We start from the raw sequence: 25,115 nt of genomic DNA, 5'->3' as shown, positions 1-25,115 counted from the left end.
TTCTCCAAACTCCCTCTGTGCAGGAATCCCTAGACTCTTAAGAAGGCACCCACTTCCTCACCCTTACCCCAACCCATCAAATAAGAATCTCTCTATGATTGTAGACAGATTTTATTTGGGGGTAATGGGAGGGAAGGGACCCATGTGAAAATTTGATGAAAGCTATGAGTCTTTCTGCAGAAAAGAAAAAGTATATGCCCTTGTGCACAGAATTTTATTTAGATTTCAAGGGGTTCACAATTTAAAGACTCCCCAAAGGTTAAGCATCCATATTCTAAGTAAATTTGGAGAGTAGTCACCACTGATACCCCCAACTCAGGCCTCATAACTAGCTTTTGGAAAAACAGTTCCTGGGCTCAGTTTTCCAACCCCAAGGGCAGCCCCCCCTTGTAAGTCCCCCAGTTCCTCTCTCAGCAAGGAGGCTATTCCCTTCCTCTGTCCCTCCTCTGTCCCCCCAAGCCCACCAGTTCCCTCCCCGTCATGCTTCCATTTAGATGGCTACTCCCAACTCTAGGACCAGAACCAAGATAAGGACAGGGAGAAGGGAAGACATTTGCCACTACCCCCAACTCTCCCAACAGAGATCTTCTGGATGGCCTCCTCCCCTCCATCCTAACAGCAATGATCAGTTTCCAAACTCTCCCCAGTCCCAGATCAATCCCAAATATCCAAAGAGCAGCATAAGGGAAAGGAAGCAGAAGGTCAAGGGTGTCAGTATTAGAGAAGGGAGGTATGGGGTGAGGCAGCAGGTAGAGGAGGCAGCCATGACAGCAGGGCAGGCAGGAGATGAAGCGGAGTAGACAGGAAACACTCCAGCTGACAGGAAGTGGTTGAAGACATGGGGAACAATCAAGGGAGACAGGACAAAATGACAAACACTTGGAAGCAAGAATGATGCCAGGGCCAAGAAAAATTAAACATGGCCAAGATAGCTAGAAAACAAACTGGAAAAACAGGAAGTGGCTGGACAGACAGGAAGAGCCAAGGAAAGAGGACCCAGGAGGTGAACCTTCAACAACAACATGGCTACCGTGACCAAGAGAGAAAAGGCATCCGCAAAATAGACAGAAAGTGACTCCTGCAAAGGGAATTATGACAATGAAAGGTAATTCTTCAGGAAAACACAAACATCAAGGCCAGGAAGACACAAACATCAAGGCTAGGACACACAAGAAGTGGCCATGATAAATATCTAGGCCCACAGTGGAAACTGTATGATTTGGATGACATGAGACACACAGGAAATGGCTTATTGTCAAAGGAAATTGTCACAAAACAGCATTAAAAACTAGAGGCAGAACACAAACAACAAATCCCTTTCGGTCCAATCTGACACGGACACCAAGATGGATGCCACGGCAGGAAGGGACAAACAAGAAGTGGTCTGTGGATTGGAAAATGTAATGTCGGAAGTTAGACCATTTGACAGCAACATGAACAAGATACTGTTTTGACCAAGAAGAAATGACAGAGACAGACTGAAAATGGACACAGGGTAGGGGCTTATTGACCAAAAGCTTTATGAAATCCGGCTTGACTGGTTTAGACAGAAAGTGACCAAGAAAGACAGGACATGGCCACAGGATTTTTTTTTTAAATCCCAATGCCCTGGGCAGAAGGATCCACAAGGAGTCACAGGGAAAGACATTTGGCAAGGGAAGGCAGGAAGTATCTTTTCAAGCAACATATACATCTTACATGAACAGAAAATGGCACATCACCAATGGGAAGCAGCGCACAGCCAACAGACAATGATCAAAACCAACAGGAAGCAGTTCTTGTAGCTCCCACTGAGGTGGTCAGAATGGAAGAGGAGCGCCTTTCACTTACGGCTCCTGAGTGGGCTGTCTCCGCAGAGAGGGCAGGGCCAAGCTCCGTCTCTTCACGATAATCGTCCCCATAGCCATAGGTGTAATCGTAGGACCCTGCTGGGGGGTCTGTGCCACCCTCCCCATATTCCTCTGCCCGGAACCTGTCGGCTGTGGGGGGGACCTGGAGATCTGTCTGCTCCTTCCCAGGTGGGGAGGGAGAAGGGGTAGATGGGGGCGTTAGGGCTGAGAGGAGGCTTTCCCTGGACCCCAGAGGGTGACAACTTCCAGCCCAAAGGATTCTGAGAGTAATCGAGACCAGAGTTTTTCTCCCAAGAAGAGCAAGGGGAGTGGTTGTATAGAAATGGGATGGCCACTGAAGGCCAAAAATGGGGAGGGATGTCCCACAAATGGGCCTGCTGGGAAGAAATGGTGGATAACAGGAAGGATGGCCAGAGGGCTGGACACAGAGTGGACAGTCCACAGACGTATTGATAGACAAAGTCCAGGGAATGACCAAAGAGACAGAGAGACTGGGAGAAAAGAAAAAATGACAGCCTTGGACAGAAAATGGCTCCTAGGAATGGAAATAGGACGTAGAAATCAGACCATTTGGTACCGACATGGAGAGGAGGTTACTCTGGAATCAAAGAATGATGGCAGGCGGCACGGACATACTTAGACAGACTTAGAGAGATAAGCCTCCCCACAGGTCTGGAGTGATCAGAAGACAGAAGGCCATAAATGGAAACGACAAAGAGCCCTCTGGCCAGAAGAGGGGCTGGCTCATCAAGATGGCATGGAGCAAGGGGACTGGGTCACAGATGCCCACTGCCCCCAGCTGGGGTGAGGGCTGGAGACGGAGTTACCTCCTCAAGGGGTGGCAAGGGGCTGGACTCCAGAGTTTCTTCTTCTTCATCGGGGCTGGGGTCCTAACCCCAAGGAGAGGGGAGAAGAGTAGCCCAGGGTGGAAGGAAGGAGAGAGGTTAGTGGAAGGGGAGGCAAAGCAGCACCTATCCCCCTAACCCCAGGGCAGTGTCTGTCTGTGTTGGGGGATGGGGGAAATCTCAGATCTTGCAGCCCCTTTGGAAGGGGGACACTTTGGGGAGACTGAACCTCCAAGGTCATAGAGGTTGGGGGCAGAGATCTGGATGCCCCGGCTCTACCTGCCGGTAACCGCTGCCTCTGGTCCTGGGGGGGGGCCGGGCAGCGGGGGAAGCAGCCCGCCGAGCTGGGCGTCTGGAGGGGTGAGGCTGGCCCCGTGCTGGGCCAGAGCCTCCAGTTGGAGAGGGCCTCCAGCCTGGTGAGGGGGACGCCTGCCGGGCTGCTGACCTCTTGGCAGGTGGGGCGGGCTTTCGGGGAGGGGTCCGACGCCCCCTAGGGGAAGGGGAAGCCCTGTGGTGGGGGCTCCGAGGCCACTGCAGCAGAGACATGGAGGGGCACTGAGTGAGTGAACCCCCATAATCTATATATGGTGTCTCTCCCCACAGACAGGGGAGGGAGGAGGTGTCATAGGAGATGCTGGGAGGAAGGGAAGAAATGAAGGGGTCCCTCAAGTTTACCTGATAATCAGGGGTCGTCCCCGTAGTCATCACATCATAATAGGGGGGCTCGTAGTCATAGTAGAGAGACTCAGTGGGCTGGGAGAGGGGGAATAGGCAGGAGGGGGATGGGGCAATTGGAGGGTGGGAGTGAAGGGCGGGCACGTTGGGAAACAGGGGAGGCATGGAGTTGGGAAGCAGAGAGTTGAGGATGAAAGGAAAGGTTGGGGGTCAGGAGAGAGGTGAAGAGAGGTGGGGAAGGGGAAGGGGTCCCGCATGTGGGACAGAAGCAGACATGATTAAGAGATTGACCCTCCAGTCTTCAGACCACTGGCCCCAGATCATAGCTGTACTTCAGCTGTCCAGACTCCACCCCACCCAGTTCCCCTTCCCGCCCCCCCTTTCCCCTCCACAGCCCTAATCCTGTCCCTCCGGGTGGAGGAGGCAGAGACTGGGCTCCCCGCTCCCACACTTCAGCAGACCCCGCTCCTTTGGGATCCTCTATCCCTATTCCTTCCCCATTTCTCCTCGGTCCCACCATCTCAACTTCTCTCTCCCAGCTTCTGTCTCCTCTACTCTGCTCCCCCACTCTCTCCCAATCTCTTAATTCAAGGAAGGAATTAAGGAAGGGAAGCCCAGGGACACAGCTCCAGGAAGACTGGCAGAGGAGGAGACACAAGCAGGGAACACAGCTCCCAGCCACGAATTCTTCATAACAAATTCTTCATAACGACTCTTTTTATTTTTAAATGAAAATAAAAAGATTGATGAATGAGGACTGGGAGGAGGGGGTGAGGGAGGTATGGTTGGGGAGGGATCTAAGCAGGGGAGATGTCTGGGTGTCTTCCCTCTCTGGGGTGTGCTGCAGTTGGGGGTTCACTCAGCTCTCTCACCTGTCGCTGGGGTTCCTGGTTTTGTGGCCTATGAAGTGTTGATGGCTGCTGCTTTGGAGATCTCTGGGTTCTGTGGGACTGTTGGTTCTGAGGTCTTTCTCTCTGCGCCCCCTCACAGTCCAGCTCCTTCTGTTCACAGGATTCATAGGCAGCTTGGACCCCCGGGACAATGACAAGCTCCTGGACATCACCCTGCAAAGCCATGAGGAAGGAACACCGATGAAGGGAGGCCAAGAGAGAGACAGAGGGAATAGTCTGGGACAGAGGGTAGGAGGCCAACCCCAGGTAAAACTGTACAATGGGAGAAGGTCACTATCAGCTTTCTCATGGGTATTGCCCTTTTCAGTTCTCAAAGGATCTCATGGATCCTTCATAACAATGGAGAAAGTCAGTAGGACAAAGATCTTTATGCTCCTTTTACAGATACTTTCTATTTGGAAAAACTCGAAAGGCAATGACTGGCCCAAGGTCACTCAGAGTGGCAGAATCAGGACTAGAACCCAGGCCTTCCAGGACTAGAACCCCAACCCCCCGCCCCTTGTGCCAATGCATGGGCCTTTTCACAGTGGCTTCTGAAGACAGTGGCCCAGCCTTAGTTGCCTTGGCCTGCCAATGGCAGTGATGATGAGAATTCTGAGGACCTCTAGAGCTGGGGGAAGGGACCCACTTCAGAATTCCAATGGCATGTATTTGTGCCCACACATGGTGCTTAGTACACCCTCCCTTGCCTTGTAATTTGGGGATAGTATCTCATTTCTAGAGCCGAACTGGGAGCTCCTGAGATGATAGAGACCTTAGATGATTCTGTTGACTGGCTGGGTGGGTGGATGGAGGGAGGGATGAATGAATAGATAGGTGGATGGGTGAGTGGAGGTTCAAATGCATGGCTGAATGGGAGTGTTGATGGATGGTGAATGAATGAATGTGTGTATGGGTGGATTGGTGGGTAGATGGACGGGAGGTACAGAGTAGATGGAAGCAGATTGGTAATAGGTAGATGGGTGGAATTGAATATGTGGGTGAATGAATGTTGAATGGGGAGTAGGCGTGTGAGAGGCAGGTGGGTGAGTGTATTGAAGGAGGGAGTGGTTGAGTTGGTGGGTGGATGGGTGGGTGGATGGCTGCATGCATGCATGCATCTGTGTATGCATGGGCAGATGGGGTGGGTGGGTGGATGGGTGAGAGAGTAGATGGCTAGGTGGGTTGAAGAGAATAGATGGACAGAATGATAGATGCATTGTTGGGTGGTTTGAAGGGGGAGTGGTTAAGGAGGGGGAGGATGGGCAGGTGGGTGGATATAAGTCTAAATGCATGAGTATGTGGGTAAGTGTGGGAACAGATAGGTGTGGCAGTGGGTGGGCGAGTGGGTGGTGGAGGCATGCATGTGCGCATAGGTGTGGCAGTGGGTGGGCGAGTGGGTGGTGGAGGCATGCATGTGCGCATAGGTGTGGCAGTGGGTGGGCGAGTGGGTGGTGGAGGCATGCATGTGCGCATAGGTGTGCCAGTGGGTGGGCGAGTGGGTGGTGGAGGCATGCATGTGCGCATAGGTGTGCCAGTGGGTGGGCGAGTGGGTGGTGGAGGCATGCATGTGCGCATAGGTGTGGCAGTGGGTGGGCGAGTGGGTGGTGGAGGCATGCATGTGTGCATAGGTGTGGCAGTGGGTGAGTGGGTGAATGAATGGGCGGGTGAGTAGAGAGATGGGTTGAAGGAATGGATGGGTGGGTGAATTGATGAAGACTGAATGACACGATAAGTGGCTGCAGACAGTCCTGCCACGTAAGTGGGCATCCAGTTCTCCTACAGAGAAAATTAGCTCTGAAGATAGAAAACAGAAATAAAAACTCACGACGGGAAAAATGAAGGCCTCCAGAGTTAGAAGATGGAGTGCTGGGGCCAGAAGGGGAGTGGGCACAAGACATGAGGCCAGAAATCACTCCCTTCTCTGATGGCTCTGGTTACCTCAAAGACTTCCTCATCCAGGATACGGGCACCAAAGATTATCACTCCGTGGGTGTCCAACACTGGGCGAGCACTTCGGGGTAGGGGCCGGGTGACTCGCTTCTTGCAGTCAACAATGAGAGTGACAGACTGGCCCTTCACGGCCACAGCCACACGGTGCCACCTGGTCATATGGGAGGAGAGGTTCACGAGACTGACTGAAGGCAGGGAGTCAACAGGGCTGGGGAGCAGTTGATGGAAGAGTTGAAGGCACTGATGACAGCAGTATTATAGTAACACGACAGCTACGATTCATCGAGTGTTGACAGTGCACCAGTCACCATGCAATCATTTTCTCATTTGATCGTCATGATTCTATTATCTCTATTTTACAGACATAGAAACTGAGGCTCAAAAAAGTTTAGTAACATGTGCGAGGTACAGGCTAGTACAACATGCAGAGAAGAATGCAAACTCTAAAGCCCCAACTCCAGGCTAGAAGTGACTGAAGTCTTGGCCGCAGGTAGTTGCAGTGTGGCCAAAAGGGTTAGCAGGGTTTCTCAGTTCCGGGAGTAGGGCTTCTGGGGCACTTTCTCCTAAAAGTGTGGGCCAGGCAGACCAGAGGAGCAAATGGACTTACTTGCCATCTGCTAGGCTGAGGCCTCGGAAGACCGGCTGAGCCGGAGGTTGAGGCCGTCCAGTCTGGTCCTCATACAGGAAGCGGACAGGTCTGCCAAGCTCCAGGCCCAGCTGCCGGACGCCCTGGGCGCTGTAGAGAGTCAGGAGGGGAGCCTGGAGACCAGGGCGGGTCCGGACTACAGTCAGCAGAGAGAAATCTTTGGGAAAGCCTCCTAGTATCCAAGAGAGATACACACAGGTAGAGTGAAAGGCAAAGAGGGCCATAACCCCTCCCTTCCTGGTGTCTGATCCCACACCCCACCCTATTACTTCCCCCAGGTGTCCCTACCCCACCATGTCACCCATACCTGGGAAAAGCTGGCGGGTGGGTGCGCTGAGCTGGGCAGGTCGAGACACTCGGTAGGCCACATCAGCTGGACAGATGCCTCTCGCCCTCCGGACACCATCAGGGACAGAGGGGAACCTCAGGGCCTGGAGCACATCCACAGGGGGTGTACCTGGGAGAGTCCATGAGGGTCAGGGGAAGGGTCACGCCCTCAGGAGGGCATAAACAGGGCACATTTGGGATTTAGACCTCAGCTTCCTAGGGCTCTTTGTCTTCCTGGAAGACAAAGTTCACCGTCTCCCTCGCTCGCTCCTGAATGGGGCCCGAATGGATGGGAAATGCAGAGTTGCCTGGAGGTGCAGGGCAGCACTGGGGTGTCCCACTCCACGCCCACTCCTGCCCCTCCCTGCCAGCATCTGTCTCTCCTACTCTCCCGACCTGTCTTTTAGCCTATGACTCTCTCTCTATTCTCTCTCTTAACTCTCCATGTCTCCCCTTCTCTTGCACTGCCTCTCTTACCCTCTTTGTCTCTGACTGTTGGTCTGTCCCCCTGTCTCTTGTCTTCCTCCATTTTCCTCACATTCTGTCTATCTTTTTCTTTCCCTGTCTTTCTTCCTCACTCTCACTCCCTTTCCATATCTCTCACTCTCTGGGCCTCTGGCATCTGTCCCGTCTCGAGCACAAACAACATCTGGGCCATCCATTATCCTGGGCACAAGAGGCGCAGGGGGGCCACGAGGGAGAGAGCAGGAGGCAGCACTGTGGGAGGGGGCTTCGAGCTGCTGCAGATCCAAGCTTCATGGGGAGGGGGGCAACTCAGACCATGCTAAGGAAGAAGATACCAGAAAGAGCCTTCCCAGGAGCCCGTGCCCCCTGACTTGGGAAATGGGCTGGGGAGGGGGGCACTGAAGCCGCCACGCAGGCCAGAGCAGGTCCAGGGCCCTGAGCCACACATCTGTGGATCCCATCAGAGTCCTTGCCCAAAACCCGGGCAAGCTCCCCACACCTGGAACCTCAATCCTGCCTCGCCATCCCCACCACTCCCACCACCCGGGATCCAAAGATTCGAGACCCAGGCCACCAGCCCTGTCCTCCTAGAACTCAGCTTCCTACAGCTCAAACTCCCTGGAAGACAGAGGTCACCTCTCCTTCGCTTGCTCCTCAATATACATAGTCCTCACACCACCAGCTCCAGATTGGAAAAATACCAAAGAGAGTTCCAGCAAAACTTTCACAGAAGTGTGGGGCAGTGCAGAGGCGAGAGCAATCAGGAGAGTGGAGCTGGGTGGGGTGGGTGAGGTGGGGCAGGCAGGCAGAGAAAAGGCCCTTTGAGTCCAGGAGCCGGGAAACCGCAGCCTGCCCCCCCCACCCCCCTACCTGATCCTGGCCCCGGTGCGTGTGGCAGCTCCGCAAACACCAACACACAAGGGCAGCTTTGAGAGACCAAGGGTGAGTGAGACAGAGACACAGAGACTCACAGAGACCCCAGGCCAAGGAGACCTCAGAGGCCCCAACCTTCCATCAAACCCCAGGAGAATACAGTGCAATCCTATAGACAACCTACCCACAGGTCCACCCACCATCTTCCCACATCAGGCCACATACCTGCCCCACTGTCTCCGGCCTCATCTGCCCCAAGGCTCCCCACTGGTAGCCCCATCACCCTCCACCACTCTACCTCTGGCCCCCCAAATGCCTTCTTTAATCTGAGAAATTCCACACTAACCCATTTCCCTAGAGTCCCACCATACCCACACAGCCCTGAAATAAGAGACAGTCATCTTAGCCATCCCCCTGCCTCCATGCGAGAGGGTCCCTTTTCACCCTAAGACTCCTAGGGTGAACGCTTCAATTTCCTGTCCCTGAGCCTCACACTCCTCACATCTTGAAAGTTCCTTCTATATTAAATCTAAATCCTTTATGCTGCCATTCTGACCATTTTCTCTCCCAAGCAGAGAAGAAATGAATAGTCAAGTTATGTACAAATCAGCCCCCAACGTTTCCAGGAGTGGGGGCTTCTCCAGCCTGCCTACGGCACAGCCCTCCCAGCCCCCTCCTCTCTGACATCAAATCCCCTTTCCTAGCAGCCAGGAATCCTGGGTCCTGAGAAAAAGAAGGAAAAGATTGGGGTTGTGGACACCAGGGTCCCCGGGGAGCCCGGCTGGCCAGAGGAGGAGGGGCTGGGCAGGAATGCAAAGAGCTGGCTCTGGCCTCAGACACCTGATCCTGGCCTGTCCGGCGGCCGTCCTGTTGGCAGCCAGCCCCAGTGCTCCCCAGAGCCAGCCGCGTGGCAGCACCGAGGGCACAGGGAGGGGCAGGGGGAGGGGGACCCTGTCAGGGAAGGCAATAGGACAGACAGTGAGGCATCCCTTCTTTTCTTGGCTTACTAGGCTCTGCTCTAAACCACAGATGCTCACCCCTCATCCCAAAGATATAGACAGAAAGCCCAGAAGACACACACACACCTCACCCATCAACACTGTCATCTACCAACCCCAACACCAGCAACAGCTGGACCAGACTGGCCCTGGCCACCTCGGGCTCTCTAAGGTGGTCCTCCACCTTTCAGCCTTACCTGTCCTCCCCCAGTCACTTCAAGGAGGGAGAGATCCCTGCCCTGACTCCGAGGAACTCAGATGTCTTGCCCTCCAGTCTGGACCTAAGACTCCCAAAACCTCCTTCTTAGACTCAGAAGCTCCTTCCCCAGTCATCAGCCGTCCCCTCCCCAGAGATACTTAGAGCTGCAGCCAATTCGACCCCGGCATCGGGACTCCTCTTACCTGCCCAGCCCGGGGCCGTGCTCAGCCCCAGCACCAGAGGTAGGAGCAGGAGGAGGCGACGGCAGCGGCTGCACCGCTCCATGGCTGAGCGACCGGAAAGCCCGGTCCCAGCGACCCAGGTCGGCCTGTGGCGCTGGACGCCCGGAGGCTGACAGAAGACAACCAGCGGGCTGTGAGCCTAGGACGCCGGGGTCCGGGGGAGGTCGGAGGCGACAGGTTTCAGCGGCCCAGCTCCATGCGGCGAGGCGCCGTCGGGGCTCCGGCACTGCTCCGTCCTCGGTGGCCGCCGCTCCTGTGTGTCCCCCGCCACCCCGGCGGCCCAGAGCCCCCACCTCGCCCCCGCCCCGGGCCCGGCCCCCGTCTCAAGCCGCCCGCCCACAGCCACCGAGGGGAAACCCCACCCTCGATCTCCACCTGGGGATCCCTCCCTTTTCCCCTCCCTCCCTCACAGACCCTCGGACCGTTCTCCTCTGCTCCCTGCAGGGACTCAATGGCTTGCACGCTACGATTCTCTCTTCGGGAACCCCAATAGATCTTCCCCAGCCCCTTCCTTTTCCAGGACCCAAACGGCCAGCCCCCCTCTCCCCTCCCCCTTAGGGGCCCAGAGCCCCCTTTCTGCAGAATCCGGGGCGGGATTGAGGGCACAGTGGGAGGAGAGAGGCGGGCCTGGGGGTCGCCACCCCCACCCCCACCCGTAGTCAGGTCTCCACAGTTACTCCCCGCGCCCCGCCCCGCGTAATTACAGAGCGGGCCCGGGGCGGGGGTATTTATAGCCAGGGCTATAGATAGCGACCGACGCGGGGAGGGCGGCTCTACCGAGGGAGGGGGGCTGCTTAGGGGCAGACAGAGGCCAGAGACTGTGACCGACCAACAAACAGGATAGTCAGGTCCACGGAGATGGAAATGGGGGGATGAGGTACGGGAGCCCGAGGGCCCAGGTGCGAGGAAACAGAGGTGAGAAGAGGGAGCGGTCCAGGGAAATGGGGTCACTCAAGGACGTGGGTCGCCTCCGGGCGGGCAGCGCCTGAGGAGGCCGCCGCGCTCGGCGCCCAGCGCGCCCCCACGAACGGGCACGGCGCCGGGTCTGCCCGGAGCCCGCGGCGCGGCCGGAGAGAGGGCCTGAGCGAGCCGAGGCGCCGCCGCCCGCTGGCGCTGGGAGGGCACGAGCGAACAAGGCGCCTTTGAGAATCGGCCGCCGCCCCCTCCGGCCGGCCCCGCCCCCGGCCTGGCACACCCTCTTCCCCCCTCCCCGACAAAGCTCGCCTTGTGTCCCCCACCCTGCGCCCGCCTCTCCGGCCCCAGGGAACCTCCGCGCCGGCGTCAAGGGAGCGTGTCCTGAGCTCCCAACCGGATACCGCCCCCAAGCCCGACGCGCGCTGCCCAGGCCCGTACAGTCACTGCAGTCCAGAAAACAGCGATTTTAATTTGAAAGCGATTTTATGTGTGAGTGAAAGAGTGGGGAGAGGAACCCCAAAGAGAAGAGACGCAGGGCAAAAATCATGCAGCCCCAGCACCCCATCTCTGTGGGCTGGCCACCTCCCCTCAATTCTCAGGCCGGGATCATGTGTCCCCAGCCTGCGCTGTGTGCCCAGGGCTGGGGAGAGCTGTGAAGGGAAGGGCTGGGGACTGCACTCACCAAACCATCCCCTGCCAGGTCCTGTTGTCACAGCCCAGGCCCCTTCCACAAGTCAGACAGGAAGAGATGGGAGGGGGGAGAACTGGGAAGGCCAGCGCTTGGAGAGCCCCAGGGACAGACCATCTCAGGGCCCTGCCTTTCCCAAACACCCACCTCCACCACTGGCATTTCTTAGTCAACCTGGGAAAGTACAGTACTTCTTTGAGTCTAACTGCAAGTCTCTATCCTCAGAGGAAATTAAAAATAGCAGATCATTCCTACATGTCCACCAGCCCCTTCACCACCACCACCACCTTTTTTATTTTTCAGTCTGATTGCAGGAGGTGAAGTGTAAAAGGGGATGTTAGACAGGAGACAGTGACAGGGCCCTCCCTCTTCCAGAGAGGCGCCCATCTGCCAGGTTTGGGAAGAGAGAGGCCTGTCAGAGCCCTACTCCCATGCCTATCAGTTTGGGGGGCCTGCCCCCCAATATCCATCTCTGGGGGAATTCCCCATGTCCACTCTTCAGATGGGGGGCAAGATGAGAGGGAAGCAAGGTCCCAGGAGCAGGGCCAGTGCTTTGTGCCAGAGGAAGGCCAGGGGGTGAGAAATCACCCCAAATCATGGGAAACCCCAACAAATTCAAAGACTCAAGGCCACTGAAAGGAGATGTCCAGTCCTCACAGGGATCCGCAGTCCCCTCTAAATTGGGATATCAAGCAAACCCCTTGGAGGTCTCAGTTTTGCCTGTACATCTCACCCCGAGGTTCTGGTAACATGGCCCTTCCCACCCTGCCCCAGGGCTTGGAGTCCCTCTTGGATGTGTGCTCCTCAAGTGTGAGCAGCACCATGTTTGGGTCTAGGCTCAGGCCAGCTGATGGGGAGCCTCGAGCATCTCCATGAGGAAGGTGTCAATGGGGGTGTCGCCAATGAGCTTGAAGAAAAACAGATGCTCTAGACATTTAAGGCCGATGGACCGGAGGGCAGGAAGACGGAGCAGCAACTTGGCAAACCTAGGGTGGAGGTGAGAGAAGGAGTGAGCTGGAAGCACACAGGACCTGAACACACCCTCATGGCATTCCCCACTCCCATGGGTGCCTCAGTCCCCACGACTGCATCTCACCGTCCCTGCTGCTCAGGGTACTTCTGCTTGCAGTAGGTCTCCAGTGATGCATACACTTTCTCCCGCAGGACCTCCACCTCGCTGGGGTTGGAGAGGCCCTTGGCATCTGGGATGGCAGGGAAGAGACGAGGAAGAAGAAGGAAGACAAATCAAATCAGAACAGACAGGAGATGTGGCCCACAGGACGCCCCTTTTGGGCTCCACCTGCTTGCCTTTTACCAGACGCCTGGCAAGGGAAGCGGGCCCAATGGGTTTGTGGGATAGGGTCAGAGGGAATGTATCAGTAGATGTGGGTTTTTCCTCGGGTAGATGGGAGATTTCCGGGTTGAGGGTCTTACTGAGGGAATAGTTGGGTAACTTAGGAGTCTCTGGAGAAGAGGAGGCTCCAAGGTTGCCTTGGCCTTGAGAGACAAGGGTAATCCTCCTCTTACCTGGATTAAACAGAATGATTGCCCTCAGGCAGCCAAGCTCTGTCTTGTCCATCCTCATGTCACGCATTTTGGACACTAGCTCTGTCAGCACCCTGGAGAGGGACCTGCAGGTCACTCAAAGGTCACAGCTCAGCCAGCCTTGGACACGGACCAGCCTATAGCCCCACCCCCTCCACCAACATGCCAGCCCAGCCGAGGGCCACTGACCGATCAAAGATGGCTCCCACACCCGCAGAATGGGCTGAGTTGCGGTGCACGTGAAGACCTGTGGCAAGGAGGATGCCGTCGCGAACATCAATGGATCGGTGGGAGAAGGAGGCAATGAGGAGCTCGTTCCAGCCTGGGTAGGGTAGCAAGGGTCAGGACAGGGATAAGGCCATGGGATTCAAAGTACATCGGTGGAAGAGAAGAAGAAAAGAAGTGGCCAGGTCAGCTAGCTTGGCTCCCTCAGTATGCAAGGTATGGCCACTGGGGTCACTAAAGGTCAGGAGGTCAAAGAGATCCAAGGTCACTGACCTGCCCGCAGCAATATGACCTGGTCATCCAGAGGTAAGGAGGAAAAGTGTGGGATCCTCTTCGCCCACTCAACAAGCGTGAATAGTTGCTTGTCAGCTGCCTGACAGATGTTAGTCACGGGGTCATTTGGCTGCAGGGGACGGAGGGTAGGAGTTATGGAAGGTCTGGAGGTATACTGGCAGCCTCCTTGTAAGAGGCTTTTGACACCCCTTCCTTATATATAGTCTTCCCTCAAGCCCCAACTAAACCAATCCCTATGAGTCAGACTTCTTTTCTGGCATTAGTGTAGATGATTACTTATTTGGGACCTGCCTGTGGTCCTGCCAGTGGGTTGTTTGGGGAGTAGGGACAGAGAAGCTATCACACCCACCTCAGGTGTTTGAAAGACCTTGTTTGGCCACACTTCCAGTCCCAAGCAATGTTAGGTGGGTTGTGAAGGGAAGGGGGGGTACATAGAACAGACTCCCTCCCCCAACACCCCGTCACGAAGAAGAGTGGATTAACCCCATCACTCACACTGCTGCCGCTACCCCCGGTTCCCCCAGGACCCTCCACGCTCTGGTCACTCTTCTGCTCCACAGCAAGTTCTGCCTCCAGGATCCTGTCCACAGGCATCTCCTCAGGGGCTCCCCCAGCCCCCTCCCCATCCCCGTCCTTGTCCTTCCCCCGCTGACGCTCCTCTTGTACCGCTGCGGGGTAGGAGGGGGAGAAAAAATGGAAAATCAGCAGCCAGCCATGAAGGGGTTCCGCAAATATCCTTAGGGCCTTATCAGTGTGTCATGGCCCTTGGGAGATATTTATAGGAATTGGGGAAGTCACTAGAAACAGTGGACTGGAGGAAGCCTAGAAATAGGGGTTATAAAAGGGCAGATAAATAAGTCAAGAAGAAGGTAACAGGAGGGTAAAGGAATTAAGGAAGAATTTAAATGGAGGCCTACTACATGCTAAAAAAACATGCCAAGAAACATGCTAAGCACAGTTTAACATTCACCCAATTATCATAACAATGCTGTGAGCTCGTTCCCATTTTCAAAGATGAAGAACTTGGGACTCAACGAGATTAATTAAACAGTCTGCCTACACAATACATGGCAGGTCACACAAATGAATCCAAGTGTGCCTGACTACAAATCTTGTGCTCTTCTGACTCAACAAAATAGGCAGTAAAAGCAGTATTGGCCTGGGTCTTCACAGATGTGGGCTCTCATCCCAGCCCCACCACTCTTTTGTGCGAGACCTTGGGAAAGCCAGGCCTCAGGCTCATTTTCTCTAAAATGAGGGATTTGACCAAGATACTCTCTAACGTGTCTCTCTCAGAACTTCAGGAATCTGCTTAAGACAGGATGGAAACACAGAAGAGGGAAGGCAAGTCCTGAGATCTTCAGTAAAGTCTATAGCTTATGAGAGTGTAGGGTCCCAAGAGTCAGAGGAAACACCACAGATAACAGGAAATGGAGACCAGAGAAGGTACATGGGATCAAGGAGAGGAGGGACTACTCAGATTAGAAAAGGGGGAATAAAAAGTCCCATTATGGGTGAGGAAAAGTTATCCTACCCTAGGACCAAACTGGGGAGGGGTCATAGGTACAGGCCACACAGGCAGAACCATTAAGAAGGAAACTCAAAGGCCAGAGCAGAGTACCAGGGAGAAGAGTTGATGAGGAGGGGAAAGAGAAATCAAATATCGCCCTCTAGAGGGGAGAGAGAACAGTAGGCCTTCCTGAGAGATACAGAGCACGTGGTTTCCTTCAATCTCCCCTTTCCTTGCCCCCTCCTCCTTCCTCCCTCATTGAGTGGGGTGTGAGAGAAAGGGCCTGTGGTCTAGGAAGCCTGGGTGGGCAGGTCCTTACCCTCCCTCTTCATGCCTGTGGCCAGGCACTTCTGATAGCGGCAGTACTGACAGCGGTTCCGCTGGCGCTTGTCCACCGTGCAGTCTTTGTTGTCCCGGCAGGAGTAGGTGAGGTCCTTGCGGATGGTGCGCTTGAAGAAGCCCTTGCAGCCCTCACAGCTGTAAACCCCGTAGTGTTTGCCTATATGTGGGGAAGAAGAGAATTAAGAAGGTTGCACGGAGATCCCTTCACCATTAAGTCTCTTGCCAATCTCCCCCCTAGCAAAACTTAATTTAAATCTTCCTGTGTTTGCCAAATACAGAGCTGGGGAACCAGGAAGTGGGGGATAATCTAGCCCAACTCTCCTCACTGTTCAGAAACCCTCTCATAGCCCCCTTTTCCCTCTGACCAACCCCCACCTCATCCCACATCTGAGCTTCAGGTTCCTTACTCTCATCAGGCCTCCCCCACGTAACTTGCTCTGACCCAACCCCATAAGCCCTTGGTAATCCCACAGGTGATGGTAAATGTCCCAGACTCTTTCTTTCTTTCTCTCTGCTGATCTTCTGAGCCCCATACCTGAGCTTCTGTCCCCACAGATTGCACAAAGCCGTTTGCCAGCTCCAGGGCCACCTGGAGGGGGTGGACAGTGCAGGCCCCGGACCCCTAAGACTGGTGGCTTCACATCTTCAGGGGGGCCAGACCCACCCCCAGGGAGCGACACTGTTGAGTTAATCTGGGATGGGGGAAATAGGGAAGTCACAGGAAGACTCATTGGGAGGGAGAATCTTGCAGAAATGATGGAAATCACACCCTACCACTAGGCAGGGCCCTGCATTGCACATTCCAGAGGGCATTATTTACACTGCAGTCTATGTGAAGGGCCATCCCTGGAACACAACCCCAAAGAGAACAGATATAAACAGTCCCCCCTGAAACTGTAACACAGTGGCCCTGAAGGGCATGTGTCTTGGAAGAGCAGATGGGATCAAAAGGGCAGAAAATCACGGATAGATCAATAGGATACCAAGAATACTAGGGTTCTTTTATAGCGTTGGAAGGAAGCATGCACTGAAGGATCAGTCACCTCAGGAAGGGCAAGGGGTCTCATAAGGACCACAGGCCTGCCAAGATTAGAGGACTGGAAGGTCAGTGGGCCATGGGGAAGTTCACACAAGGATCTGGGGTTATAAGGAAAACAAGGAAATGAAAGTGGAGAGGCAGTTAAGTGGGTCACAACCTCTCACCTGGGGGCTGCTGACAGGCCCGGAGAATCCTGGGGGAGCTGGAGGGGGCAGACCAGGGGACCCCATGGAAGAACTGATGACTGGGAAGGGGGAGCCCAATGGGGGTGGTGGCATAGGGGGTGGAGGTGGCGCCCCAGAGCCTCCAAGGGATGAGGCTGCCGAAGGGGGTAGGGGTGGCCCAGGAGGAGAAGGGGGAGGGACTCCCTGGGAAAGGGGATTTGGGGAGGAGCTGTCTGGACTTCTAGAGTCTGAGAGAGGGGTACAAAGAGGCACAGAGACACACAGAGACAGGAGAGACAAAAAGAAAAAAATGAGTCTTTGATCATCCACTGGAGACTTTAATTCTCTAATCCCCCACCCTGCCCCTACCCAGCCCACAGCACCCATCCCCAAATCCAGAGACCACCTCCTGTCAAACAACACTGTGACTCCTAATTGTGGTAAGAGGTGGGGGCTGACAAAGGAGAGGAGAACAGTTCAGGTGAGGAAAAATTCCAAGCCATGCGTCTGAATGAATGCCAGGTCACCCCAAGCCAGACGTGTCTCGTGGGTGGGGCAACACGTGGGGTGGACCATCCAACCCCTCCATTCCCAGCTTATAGCGGCGTGCAGAGGAAAGAGATAAGGGGAAGAGACCCCTTCTAGGACGCGGGATCTGCCTTCAAACGTCCAAAGTCCTCAAGCTCAAGGGGAATCGTGTCCTTCCCACGGCTGGGACCTACGATGTACGGGGCCTCAAGCGGCCACGGCTAGCAGGGCGGAAGCTCCCCCCTCCCCGCCCCGCCCCGGGGAGGAGGGCGCTAAAGCCTTCGGGAGGGAGGGGACGCGTGTTTACAAACAAGGGGGCGGGAGCGCCAAGGAAAGAGCACCGGGGGAGAGCGTGGGGGGAGGGGTTGCAGATAACGCGGTCAGTAGCTTGCCCGCCCGTCCGCTAGGACACTCACCCCGCCCGCTGTCGCCCATCCCGTCCCGTCCAGCCTCCCCCGGCTCCGGCTCCGGGGTTTGTTGTTCTCCGGCCGCCGCCGCCGCCGCCGCCGCGGGATCCAGCCAGGGCCGTCGCCGCCGCCACCGGGACGCGACCCCACAATGCATTTCTTTTCGCACCCCCACCGGCCCACACTGCCCTGCGGCATGCCGCTGGGGGAGGAAGGGCGGGCGAGCGGCCCAAGACATGATCGCTGGCTGAGTGTAGGGATAACGAAGAGGTGCAAGGGATTCTCAAGGATTGATCGGAGGACTAGCTGAGCACGAGGAAGGCCCTGAGAAAACGACTCTGGCCCGGATCGGGTCGAATTAAGCTCTTCGCTCTACTCTGTACCAAAATGACAGCGCCGATGTGGCAGCCATCTTTGTACAGACGGGAAGTTTCGGCGCTAGTTCCCGCCCCCTCGTCTAGTTGGAAACGGAGGAGGCGGTCTCCTCTGGCCTGTTAGGCCGCCTCGCCCACCCTCCCCTCAAATAACCTCCACGCTTGCGCACGCGCGTCAGGGCAGGGTGGCTTCGCCGCTACCGGAGTACCACCATATTGGTAAAGGTATCAGGGCGAAGGTAGAACGGAACTTCCTGTTCTCGCGTGAGCTTAAGGTGGGACTGCCACGTCCGAGCAAACCGGGAAAGAAGAGAGGATCCCGAGCCGGTGAGAATTCCCTGCTTTTCCCTACGGTCCTTTCCAGGCCTTTTCCCCACCTAATGGGTCGTAGAGACGAGGGTCCAGAAGTTCATAAAGTGGTGGGTCAAAGTCTAGAGTGGTGTCCCAGGGGCCCAACATCTGGGAGGGGGTTCGGGATAAAGTGAACGAGTCTTGGAAACAACGTGGGTGGGGACATAATGGAATTGGGGAGCGGCCCATAGAGACGGACGGAGGGAGCGATTGGAGTAAAGCGGACCCTGCATAGGTATAGAGCTGAGAGTCAAGTGGAATCACTGTCTCTGTCCCTCTGGTCAGCGTGATGGCCAGAGACCTGGGGGCCCCCCACTGGGTGGCCGTGGGACTGCTGACCTGGGCAGCCTTGGGGCTGCTGGTGGCCGGACACGGGGGTCATGGCGACCCGCACGAGGACCTGCAAGAGGACTTCCATGGCCACAGCCACAGGCACTCACATGAGGATTTCCACCATGGCCACAGCCATGCCCATGGCCATGGCCACACTCATGAGAGCATCTGGCATGGGCATACCCACAGTCACGACCACGGACATTCACATGAGGATTTGCACCATGGCCATAGCCATGGCCACTCCCATGAGAGATTCTACCACGGAGAACATGGACATGACCATGAGCATAGCCATGGAGGCTATGGGGAGTCCAGGGCTCCACGCATCAAGCAGGACCTGGACACTGTCACTCTCTGGGCCTATGTGAGTCCCCAGGGGATGGGGGAGAGAGGAGCTGGTTCTGGATTGTTGGAAAACTACGCACTATTTGACCCCTGACTCTCCCTCTCCAGGCACTGGGGGCCACAGTGCTGATCTCTGCAGCTCCATTTTTTGTCCTTTTCCTTATCCCTGTGGAGTCAAACTCCCCCCGGCATCGCTCTCTACTCCAGATCTTGCTCAGTTTTGCTTCTGGTGGGCTCTTGGGAGATGCCTTCCTTCACCTCATCCCTCATGCTCTGGGTAAGTAATCTCTGACTTTTACCCAAATCTTAACCTATTTTATTCTTTGGGGAAAAAGGGTTCTTTCTCCTTTGTAATTCCTGACCTTCCAGTACTCCCCCAAATATATTACACCCTATTGATCAGATATTCGCTGATTTGGGTTTTGTTCTCCCTTCCAGAACCTCATTCTCACCACCCTCTGGAACAGGCCGGACATGGACATTCCCACAGTGGTGAGAAAGAGAGAGATGGGGATGGGAGTTGGGGTGCTAGAGGTCTTTCTCTTCCTATTCTTCACCTCCTGCACTTGAGGAGGAGTCTGGAATCCACATCTCCCTTAATGTCTCAATGCCTCCATTCCCAGGCCAGGGCCCCATTCTGTCTGTGGGACTGTGGGTTCTCAGTGGAATTGTTGCCTTTCTTGTGGTGGAGAAATTTGTGAGGCATGTGAAAGGAGGACATGGACATAGTCACGGACATGGACACACTCATGGTCACACACGTGGAAGTCATGGACATGGAAAACAGGGTGAGCTCAAGAACAACCTTCTTGCCTCAGAATCCCCTCATCCTATGGCTCTCAGGAGGGAGAGGATATGTCAGAAGATCTCTGTTCCCCACTCTGACCAACTCCTTTCTTCTCTCAGAGCGTTCTTCGAAGGAGAAACAGAGCTCAGAGGAAGAAGAAAAGGAAGCAGGGGGCTTGCGGAAGAGGAGAGGAGGGAGCACAGTACCCAGAGATGGGCCAGTGAGACCTCAGAACCCTGCAGAAGAAAAAACAGGCTCAGGTAAGGGCCCAGGGATTGGTGAGCATTATCATGAATCACATGGAATATGGGCCGTGGGTAATGACAGACAGCTGTCTGGGAAACACTAAGGGGCTGGGTGTGAAGTAGACTCTGAGGAGAGATGTGAGAATGGCCAGGACTGGGACTGGTGGTGGTGGATGCCTCTGATCATTTTGTCTTCTTGTCCTATACAAGATCTGCGTGTATCCGGGTACCTGAATCTGGCTGCTGACTTGGCTCACAACTTCACAGATGGTCTGGCCATTGGTGCTTCCTTTCGAGGGGGCCGGGGGCTGGGGATCCTGACCACAATGACTGTCCTGCTACATGAAGTGCCCCATGAGGTCGGGGACTTTGCCATCTTGGTCCAATCTGGCTGCAGCAAAAAGCAGGTTGGTGATAACGTCTACCAAACATGGTTGCCTTAAACCCTTTATTTTTGCTCACTCACCCAAAACCCCAAACTGCCTTTCATTAGTTCGAACAAGTCATACTGTCATTGACAACAAATCCTCTAGAAACAATGGGGAAAAAGTTCTGTTTTCTTTGTCCCAGAGCTTGTTATTTCTTAAACTGGTCTGTAAACCATCTGAATGGTTTATGGGGGGGTCTTACACACACACACACAACACACACACACGCCTACTACATCAGAAGATCTGTGGAAAAGACCTCTTTTTTTTTTTTTTTTTTGAGACAGAGTCTCACTCTGTTGCCCGGGTTAGAGTGCCGTGGCTTCAGCCTAGCTCACAGCAACCTCAAACTTCTGGGCTCAAGCGATCCTCCTGCCTCAGCCTCCCGAGTAGCTGGGACTACAGGCATGTGCCACCATGCCCGGCTAATTTTTTTTTATATATATATTTTTAGTTGTCCAGATCATTTCTTTCTATTTTCTTGCTCAGGCTGGTCTCGAACTCCTGACCTTGAGCGATCCACCCGCCTCGGCCTCCCAGAGTGCTAGGATTACAGGCGTGAGCCACCGCGCCCGGCCTGGAAAGGACCTCTTTGATCTACAAGATTTTTCAGAAATTATCTATTCTAGACTTTTATCTTGCTTTTCATTTTCCAAAGACATATACCCTACATCTATATATCTGTACCCCACCAACCACTTCTAAACCACTAATAATCTTTAGCTGTTGGTGAGTGCCTCTCTCTCTTTTCTGCCCACCAGGCGATGCGTCTACAACTGCTGACAGCAGTAGGGGCACTGGCAGGCACAGCCTGTGCCCTTCTAACTGAAGGAGGGACCATAGGCAGTGAAGTTGCAGGTGGTGCAGGTCCTGGCTGGGTCCTGCCATTCACTGCAGGTGGCTTTATCTACGTAGCAACTGTGTCTGTGTTGCCTGAGCTGTTGAGGGAGGCGTCACCATTGCAATCACTTCTGGAGGTGCTGGGGCTGCTGGGGGGGGTCGTCATGATGGTGCTGATTGCCCACCTCGAGTGAGAGGTGGGATAAATCACCTCACCCCTGTCCCAAACCTCTGCCCCTAACTCCAGGTCAGGGGTCTGTGGAAGTTGGAGGCCATGGCCAGGGACATCTGCCAAAGGAAGGAATTGTAACCTAGGAGAATGGTGACTTTGGCATTAGGGCCTTCAAGATTTGGCAGTCTTCCTGGGGCTGTAGAGGTGAGAATGAGAGGCCAGAGGGACCATAGTGTTGGGCACTGCTTGACCATGTTGTTGGGTTTGGAGGGCTAAATGGGGCCATGAAGAAGGTCGGAAGGGAGAGGGGTGATGGCAGCCTACCTGGTGTCGCCTACCCTACCTGTTCTCAGAGGACCAAGCTGCTATGCAGAGGGTTCTCCAAGGTCCACCTCCATGTCTCCCACCAGTTGGTGGGGGCTTCAGAGAAGACCAGAGCCATGGACAGAGGGGGTAAAGGAGGAGTCTGGGATAAACATCAATTAAACATCAATCGTGTGTCCTGATTTGGGGGGATGGGGAGAGGGTTAGTTGGTAATTTCATGGCCTGATTTTTTTTGTTTCTATTCTTTTTATATCACTGTGTTTGAATCGAGGGGGAGGGTGGTGACCAGAAATAAAGTCCTCGGATCTTCCACCCCACATGCAGTCTTTTGTCTTTTTTGGGGGGAATGGGACCCTTGTCTTCCCCACTCCCCGGGCCCCCAAGCGGTTGTGTCTGGCCACGCCCTCGCGGTGGGAGGTCGGCCTGCGCTGGTGGCCGCAGATGGCCTAAGGCTGCCTGGGCTTCTATTGGCCCCGGCTTTGTCTTAGCCTCGCCCTCTCTCCGCTCGGATTGGCTCGGTGCGGGGGTGCCCGCCCACCCGCAGCCACGATGGCGACTCAGATCCCGCTCAGGCTCCGCTCCGCGCTGGCCCTGGTCACAGGTTGAGGGGGTGTTCTCCCAGGGCGGGTTGGGGTGCCGGAGTACAGGGGTGCGGCCGCTGTAACCTCTGGCTCCTTATCCAAATTTTACTAACTCTGCGCCCCGTGACCCCCTGCCCACTCCCCCCCCGCGTGTTGTCTCCTACCTCAGGTGCGGGTAGCGGCATCGGCCGGGCGGTCAGTGTGCGCCTGGCCCGAGAGGGGGCCGCCGTGGCCGCCTGCGACCTGGACGGGGCAGCGGCACAGGAGACCGTGCGGCTGCTGGGCGGGCCGGGGAGCACGGAGAGGGTGCCCGGAGGGCACCACGCTGCCTTCCAGGCTGACGTGTCTGAGGCCAGGACCGCCAGGCGCCTGCTGGAACAAGTGCAGGTGAACGCCAGGCAACCTTGCCCCCTTTAAAGCTGTAACGTTGCCTCCACTGCTCCCGGCTCTTTGTGTTTTTTATTTTAGTGTGTAACCTACCCCTCCTATAGGCCTGCTTTTCTCGCCCGCCATCTGTCGTTGTGTCCTGTGCGGGCATCACCCGGGATGAGTTTCTGCTCCACATGTCTGAGGATGACTGGGACAAAGTCATAGCTGTCAACCTCAAGGTGGTGACCTCTGAACCTGTGACTTCTGCCCAACCCCCCAGCCTGGGGAGGCAGTAGGAGGAGGGCTGTCGCCCCAGCTGATCTCTTCTGCCTTGTTAACCTTTCCTGCCAGGGCATCTTCCTAGTCACTCAGGCTGCAGCCCGAGCCCTGGTGTCCAGTGGTTGTCATGGCTCCATCATCAACATCAGTAGCATCGTAGGAAAGGTCAGGTTGAGTTGGGACAAGGTCAGCCAGCCAAGTAGGCATAGAGAGGAGAGCCCCTTCTGGAGACTCCCCATTCATCCCAGATCTCTGGCTCACCCATAGGTGGGGAACATGGGGCAGACAAACTATGCCGCATCCAAGGCTGGAGTGATTGGGCTGACCCAGACTGCAGCCCGGGAGCTTGGACGGTTGGTGACACGCTTGAGGGTGCTGGGGAGCTTTGCTGAGGCATGTGTGGGTCTGAGGGAGGGGTCAGTATTTAGTCCTCTCCAGAGTCAGCAGCCACTCTCCTTCCCACAGACATGGGATCCGCTGTAACTGTGTCCTCCCAGGGTTCATTGCAACACCCATGACACAGAAAGTGCCACAGAAAGTGCTGGACAAGGTAGGAGGCTGTGGGTGGAAGGCAGAATCATTCAGAGACTCAACCTCTCTGGGCTTCACAGAGAGAGAATGCGGACATAGTGCCTGGCAAACAATAGGCATTCAAAAAATGTATGAGGCATCAAGACAAAAAAGGGTCACAGACTAAGTTTTCAAAAAATCCATAAAAGAAACTTTTAGCCACATACGAGTGTTTCCTTACAGGTGACCAGAATGATCCCGATGGGACACTTGGGGGACCCTGAGGGTGAGCTCTGAGTGGGGAGGAGGGCCTGGGGAGGGTGCCTAAATGAAGAGATCTCAAGGTTTGTGGTATTTTTGAGAGATTGGTGGTTGGGGTGCGTATGTGTGTGGGTTGGGGGAGGGGATGTCTTCGGTGGGAGATGATGGCTACTTCGTGTCTATGGGAGTGAGTAGGATTCTGCCCTCTCCCCACCATTCCCATAGATGTGGCAGATGTCGTCTCATTCCTGGCATCTGAAGACAGTGGATACATCACAGGGGCCTCAGTGGAAGTCACCGGTATGAGGCCAGCATGGGCAGAGAGAGGGCGGAGAACTGGAACTCAGACGATATGAGAAAGCAAGTGAGGGGAGTCTGAAGCCACTGTGGGAAGGGCAGAGGTTCTGAGGCCAGGGACAGAAATGGGCTCCCCCCAGCCCATTTGTCTCTCCACCCATGCATCTGTCCAAATGTTTCTGCCCTGCCAGGAGGTCTTTTCATGTAACTGCCTCAAGGACCCTGGACTCTGCTTACTCTCCCACCACTCTGCTCAGCCTCCTGCTGATGAGGACTCTAAGTTCCCAGGCTACAAAAGGGGTGGCAGTGTATGGCTCAGGAATGCTGAATATGGGAGGCAGGGGTGCTTGTGACCCTAATAAATTCCAAATCCTCTTCCCTGCCACCTCCGGTTCTTCTTGTGTCCAAGCTCTCAGACCCTACCCCACCTCCCCCTCCTTTCCCTTTCCTGAAGGATTGTTCCCTTTCACTGCCTGGTCTCCCAGGGCAACCCCCGCCGCCGGGTGTGAGAGGAAAGAGTGTGTGTCACTGTGTATGCGTGACACTCTAGGTCTTTTTGGAGGGAGGGGTTTCTGCATCACCCCCTTCCACTGGTTCTTCAGCACCACTCCTCGCCCCCTAGTTCCCTGGGCCCTTATGGTCCCCAAAGGTGATTTGTTCATGGCCCTATCCCGGTGTCCAGTCTGGCCTTGAGAGGGGGTCTTGGAACAGGTGGCCCTCCCCCACCCCTCTCTTTTCTCTGAGTCACCCCTCCCCTTTCTCTCCACCTTACAATAGCAGCAGCCGGCCTGGGGTCGGATGGGGGGGATTAGAGGAGGGGGCCAGGATTAGGGGAATGAACTAGCCGATGAAAGGGGCTGGAGGAGAGCAGAAGGGAGGGGGCTGGGAGGAGGAGAAGGAAGGGGCGGGGGTCCGCGCTAATCGACTCTGGCTCCCACATAAGGACTGGCCACGGACTGAAGGAGAGGACAGGGAAGTAGGGGGGAACCGGGCTG

General features: G+C 55.4%; 4 protein-coding genes across 8 annotated transcripts in view; 2 read left to right on the top strand and 2 right to left on the bottom strand.

Annotated features, from left to right (window-relative positions):
• COL11A2 (collagen, type XI, alpha 2) overlaps positions 1–10,223 on the bottom strand; it is a 28,368-nt gene extending 18,145 nt beyond the window's left edge. Inside the window, exons 1-8 of one of the 3 annotated variants that reach the window (XM_012658416.1) lie at positions 9,925–10,223; positions 7,167–7,316; positions 6,821–7,031; positions 6,202–6,364; positions 4,243–4,434; positions 3,371–3,448; positions 2,678–2,740; positions 1,831–2,010 (exon numbers count right to left, since the gene is read on the bottom strand). In XM_012658416.1, the coding sequence (XP_012513870.1) occupies positions 1,831–2,010; positions 2,678–2,740; positions 3,371–3,448; positions 4,243–4,434; positions 6,202–6,364; positions 6,821–7,031; positions 7,167–7,316; positions 9,925–10,006 (1,119 nt within the window). In that variant the 5' untranslated portion in view covers positions 10,007–10,223. The remainder of the gene's footprint in view (positions 1–1,830; positions 2,011–2,677; positions 2,741–3,370; positions 3,449–4,242; positions 4,435–6,201; positions 6,365–6,820; positions 7,032–7,166; positions 7,317–9,924) is intronic. The other 2 variants (XM_012658417.1, XM_012658418.1) reach the window with 2 other exon arrangements.
• Positions 10,224–11,327: 1,104 nt separating this feature from the next.
• On the bottom strand, positions 11,328–18,078 carry RXRB (retinoid X receptor, beta). Of its 2 annotated transcripts, none has more exons than XM_012658432.1 (10): positions 17,630–18,078; positions 16,686–16,933; positions 16,018–16,174; positions 15,460–15,639; positions 14,126–14,298; positions 13,610–13,739; positions 13,301–13,433; positions 13,094–13,197; positions 12,663–12,768; positions 11,328–12,552 (listed from the first exon to the last, which is right to left on the bottom strand). In XM_012658432.1, exons 1-10 carry the CDS (start codon positions 17,856–17,858, stop codon positions 12,405–12,407), a joined length of 1,608 nt encoding a protein of 535 aa, XP_012513886.1. In that variant the 5' UTR covers positions 17,859–18,078; the 3' UTR covers positions 11,328–12,404. The 2 variants fall into 2 exon arrangements, with proteins under 2 accessions (XP_012513886.1, XP_012513887.1); XM_012658433.1 differs by having other exon boundaries at positions 11,341–12,552; positions 13,094–13,185.
• A 61-nt stretch (positions 18,079–18,139) lies between these two features.
• SLC39A7 (solute carrier family 39 (zinc transporter), member 7) lies at positions 18,140–22,140 on the top strand. 2 transcript variants are annotated; one of them, XM_012658429.1, is made up of 8 exons: positions 18,140–18,321; positions 18,631–19,045; positions 19,135–19,303; positions 19,465–19,518; positions 19,650–19,814; positions 19,933–20,073; positions 20,269–20,465; positions 21,248–22,140. In XM_012658429.1, the coding sequence occupies exons 2-8, from the start codon at positions 18,635–18,637 to the stop codon at positions 21,518–21,520; spliced, it is 1,410 nt and encodes a 469-aa protein (XP_012513883.1). In that variant the 5' UTR covers positions 18,140–18,321; positions 18,631–18,634; the 3' UTR covers positions 21,521–22,140. The 2 variants fall into 2 exon arrangements, with proteins under 2 accessions (XP_012513883.1, XP_012513884.1); XM_012658430.1 differs by lacking the exon at positions 18,140–18,321 and having other exon boundaries at positions 18,726–18,777; positions 19,151–19,303.
• A 207-nt stretch (positions 22,141–22,347) lies between these two features.
• HSD17B8 (hydroxysteroid (17-beta) dehydrogenase 8) lies at positions 22,348–24,505 on the top strand. The gene is made up of 9 exons (XM_012658428.1): positions 22,348–22,424; positions 22,574–22,791; positions 22,896–23,012; positions 23,125–23,217; positions 23,320–23,405; positions 23,518–23,602; positions 23,806–23,848; positions 24,049–24,123; positions 24,312–24,505. Exons 1-9 carry the CDS (start codon positions 22,373–22,375, stop codon positions 24,326–24,328), a joined length of 786 nt encoding a protein of 261 aa, XP_012513882.1. The 5' UTR covers positions 22,348–22,372; the 3' UTR covers positions 24,329–24,505.
• Positions 24,506–25,115: the final 610 nt, after the last annotated feature.

Source organism: Propithecus coquereli, unplaced genomic scaffold, assembly GCF_000956105.1.
Source record: "Propithecus coquereli isolate 6110/MARCELLA unplaced genomic scaffold, Pcoq_1.0 Scaffold587, whole genome shotgun sequence".
In the NCBI taxonomy this organism is placed as follows: domain Eukaryota; kingdom Metazoa; phylum Chordata; class Mammalia; order Primates; family Indriidae; genus Propithecus; species Propithecus coquereli.
Note: the sequence above shows the minus strand (reverse complement) of the source record. Positions and strands in the feature narration are given on the sequence as shown.

Bases quoted from the DNA above. Each gene is read 5' to 3' on its own strand.
- RXRB (XM_012658432.1), bottom strand. From the start codon at position 17,858: ATGTCTTGGGCCGCTCGCCCGCCCTTCCTCCCCCAGCGGCATGCCGCA. The intron at 12,769-13,093 runs GTAAGAGGAGGA...CTGCCATCCCAG, and splicing joins AATCATTCTGTTTAATCCAG to ATGCCAAGGGCCTCTCCAAC. The intron at 12,553-12,662 runs GTGAGATGCAGT...CCTCCACCCTAG, and splicing joins TACCCTGAGCAGCAGGGACG to GTTTGCCAAGTTGCTGCTCC.
- SLC39A7 (XM_012658429.1), top strand. From the start codon at position 18,635: ATGGCCAGAGACCTGGGGGCCCCCCACTGGGTGGCCGTGGGACTGCTG. The intron at 19,046-19,134 runs GTGAGTCCCCAG...CTCCCTCTCCAG, and splicing joins CTGTCACTCTCTGGGCCTAT to GCACTGGGGGCCACAGTGCT. The intron at 20,466-21,247 runs GTTGGTGATAAC...TCTGCCCACCAG, and splicing joins CTGGCTGCAGCAAAAAGCAG to GCGATGCGTCTACAACTGCT.
- HSD17B8 (XM_012658428.1), top strand. From the start codon at position 22,373: ATGGCGACTCAGATCCCGCTCAGGCTCCGCTCCGCGCTGGCCCTGGTC. The intron at 22,425-22,573 runs GTTGAGGGGGTG...CTCCTACCTCAG, and splicing joins CGCGCTGGCCCTGGTCACAG to GTGCGGGTAGCGGCATCGGC. The intron at 22,792-22,895 runs GTGAACGCCAGG...CCCCTCCTATAG, and splicing joins GCCTGCTGGAACAAGTGCAG to GCCTGCTTTTCTCGCCCGCC.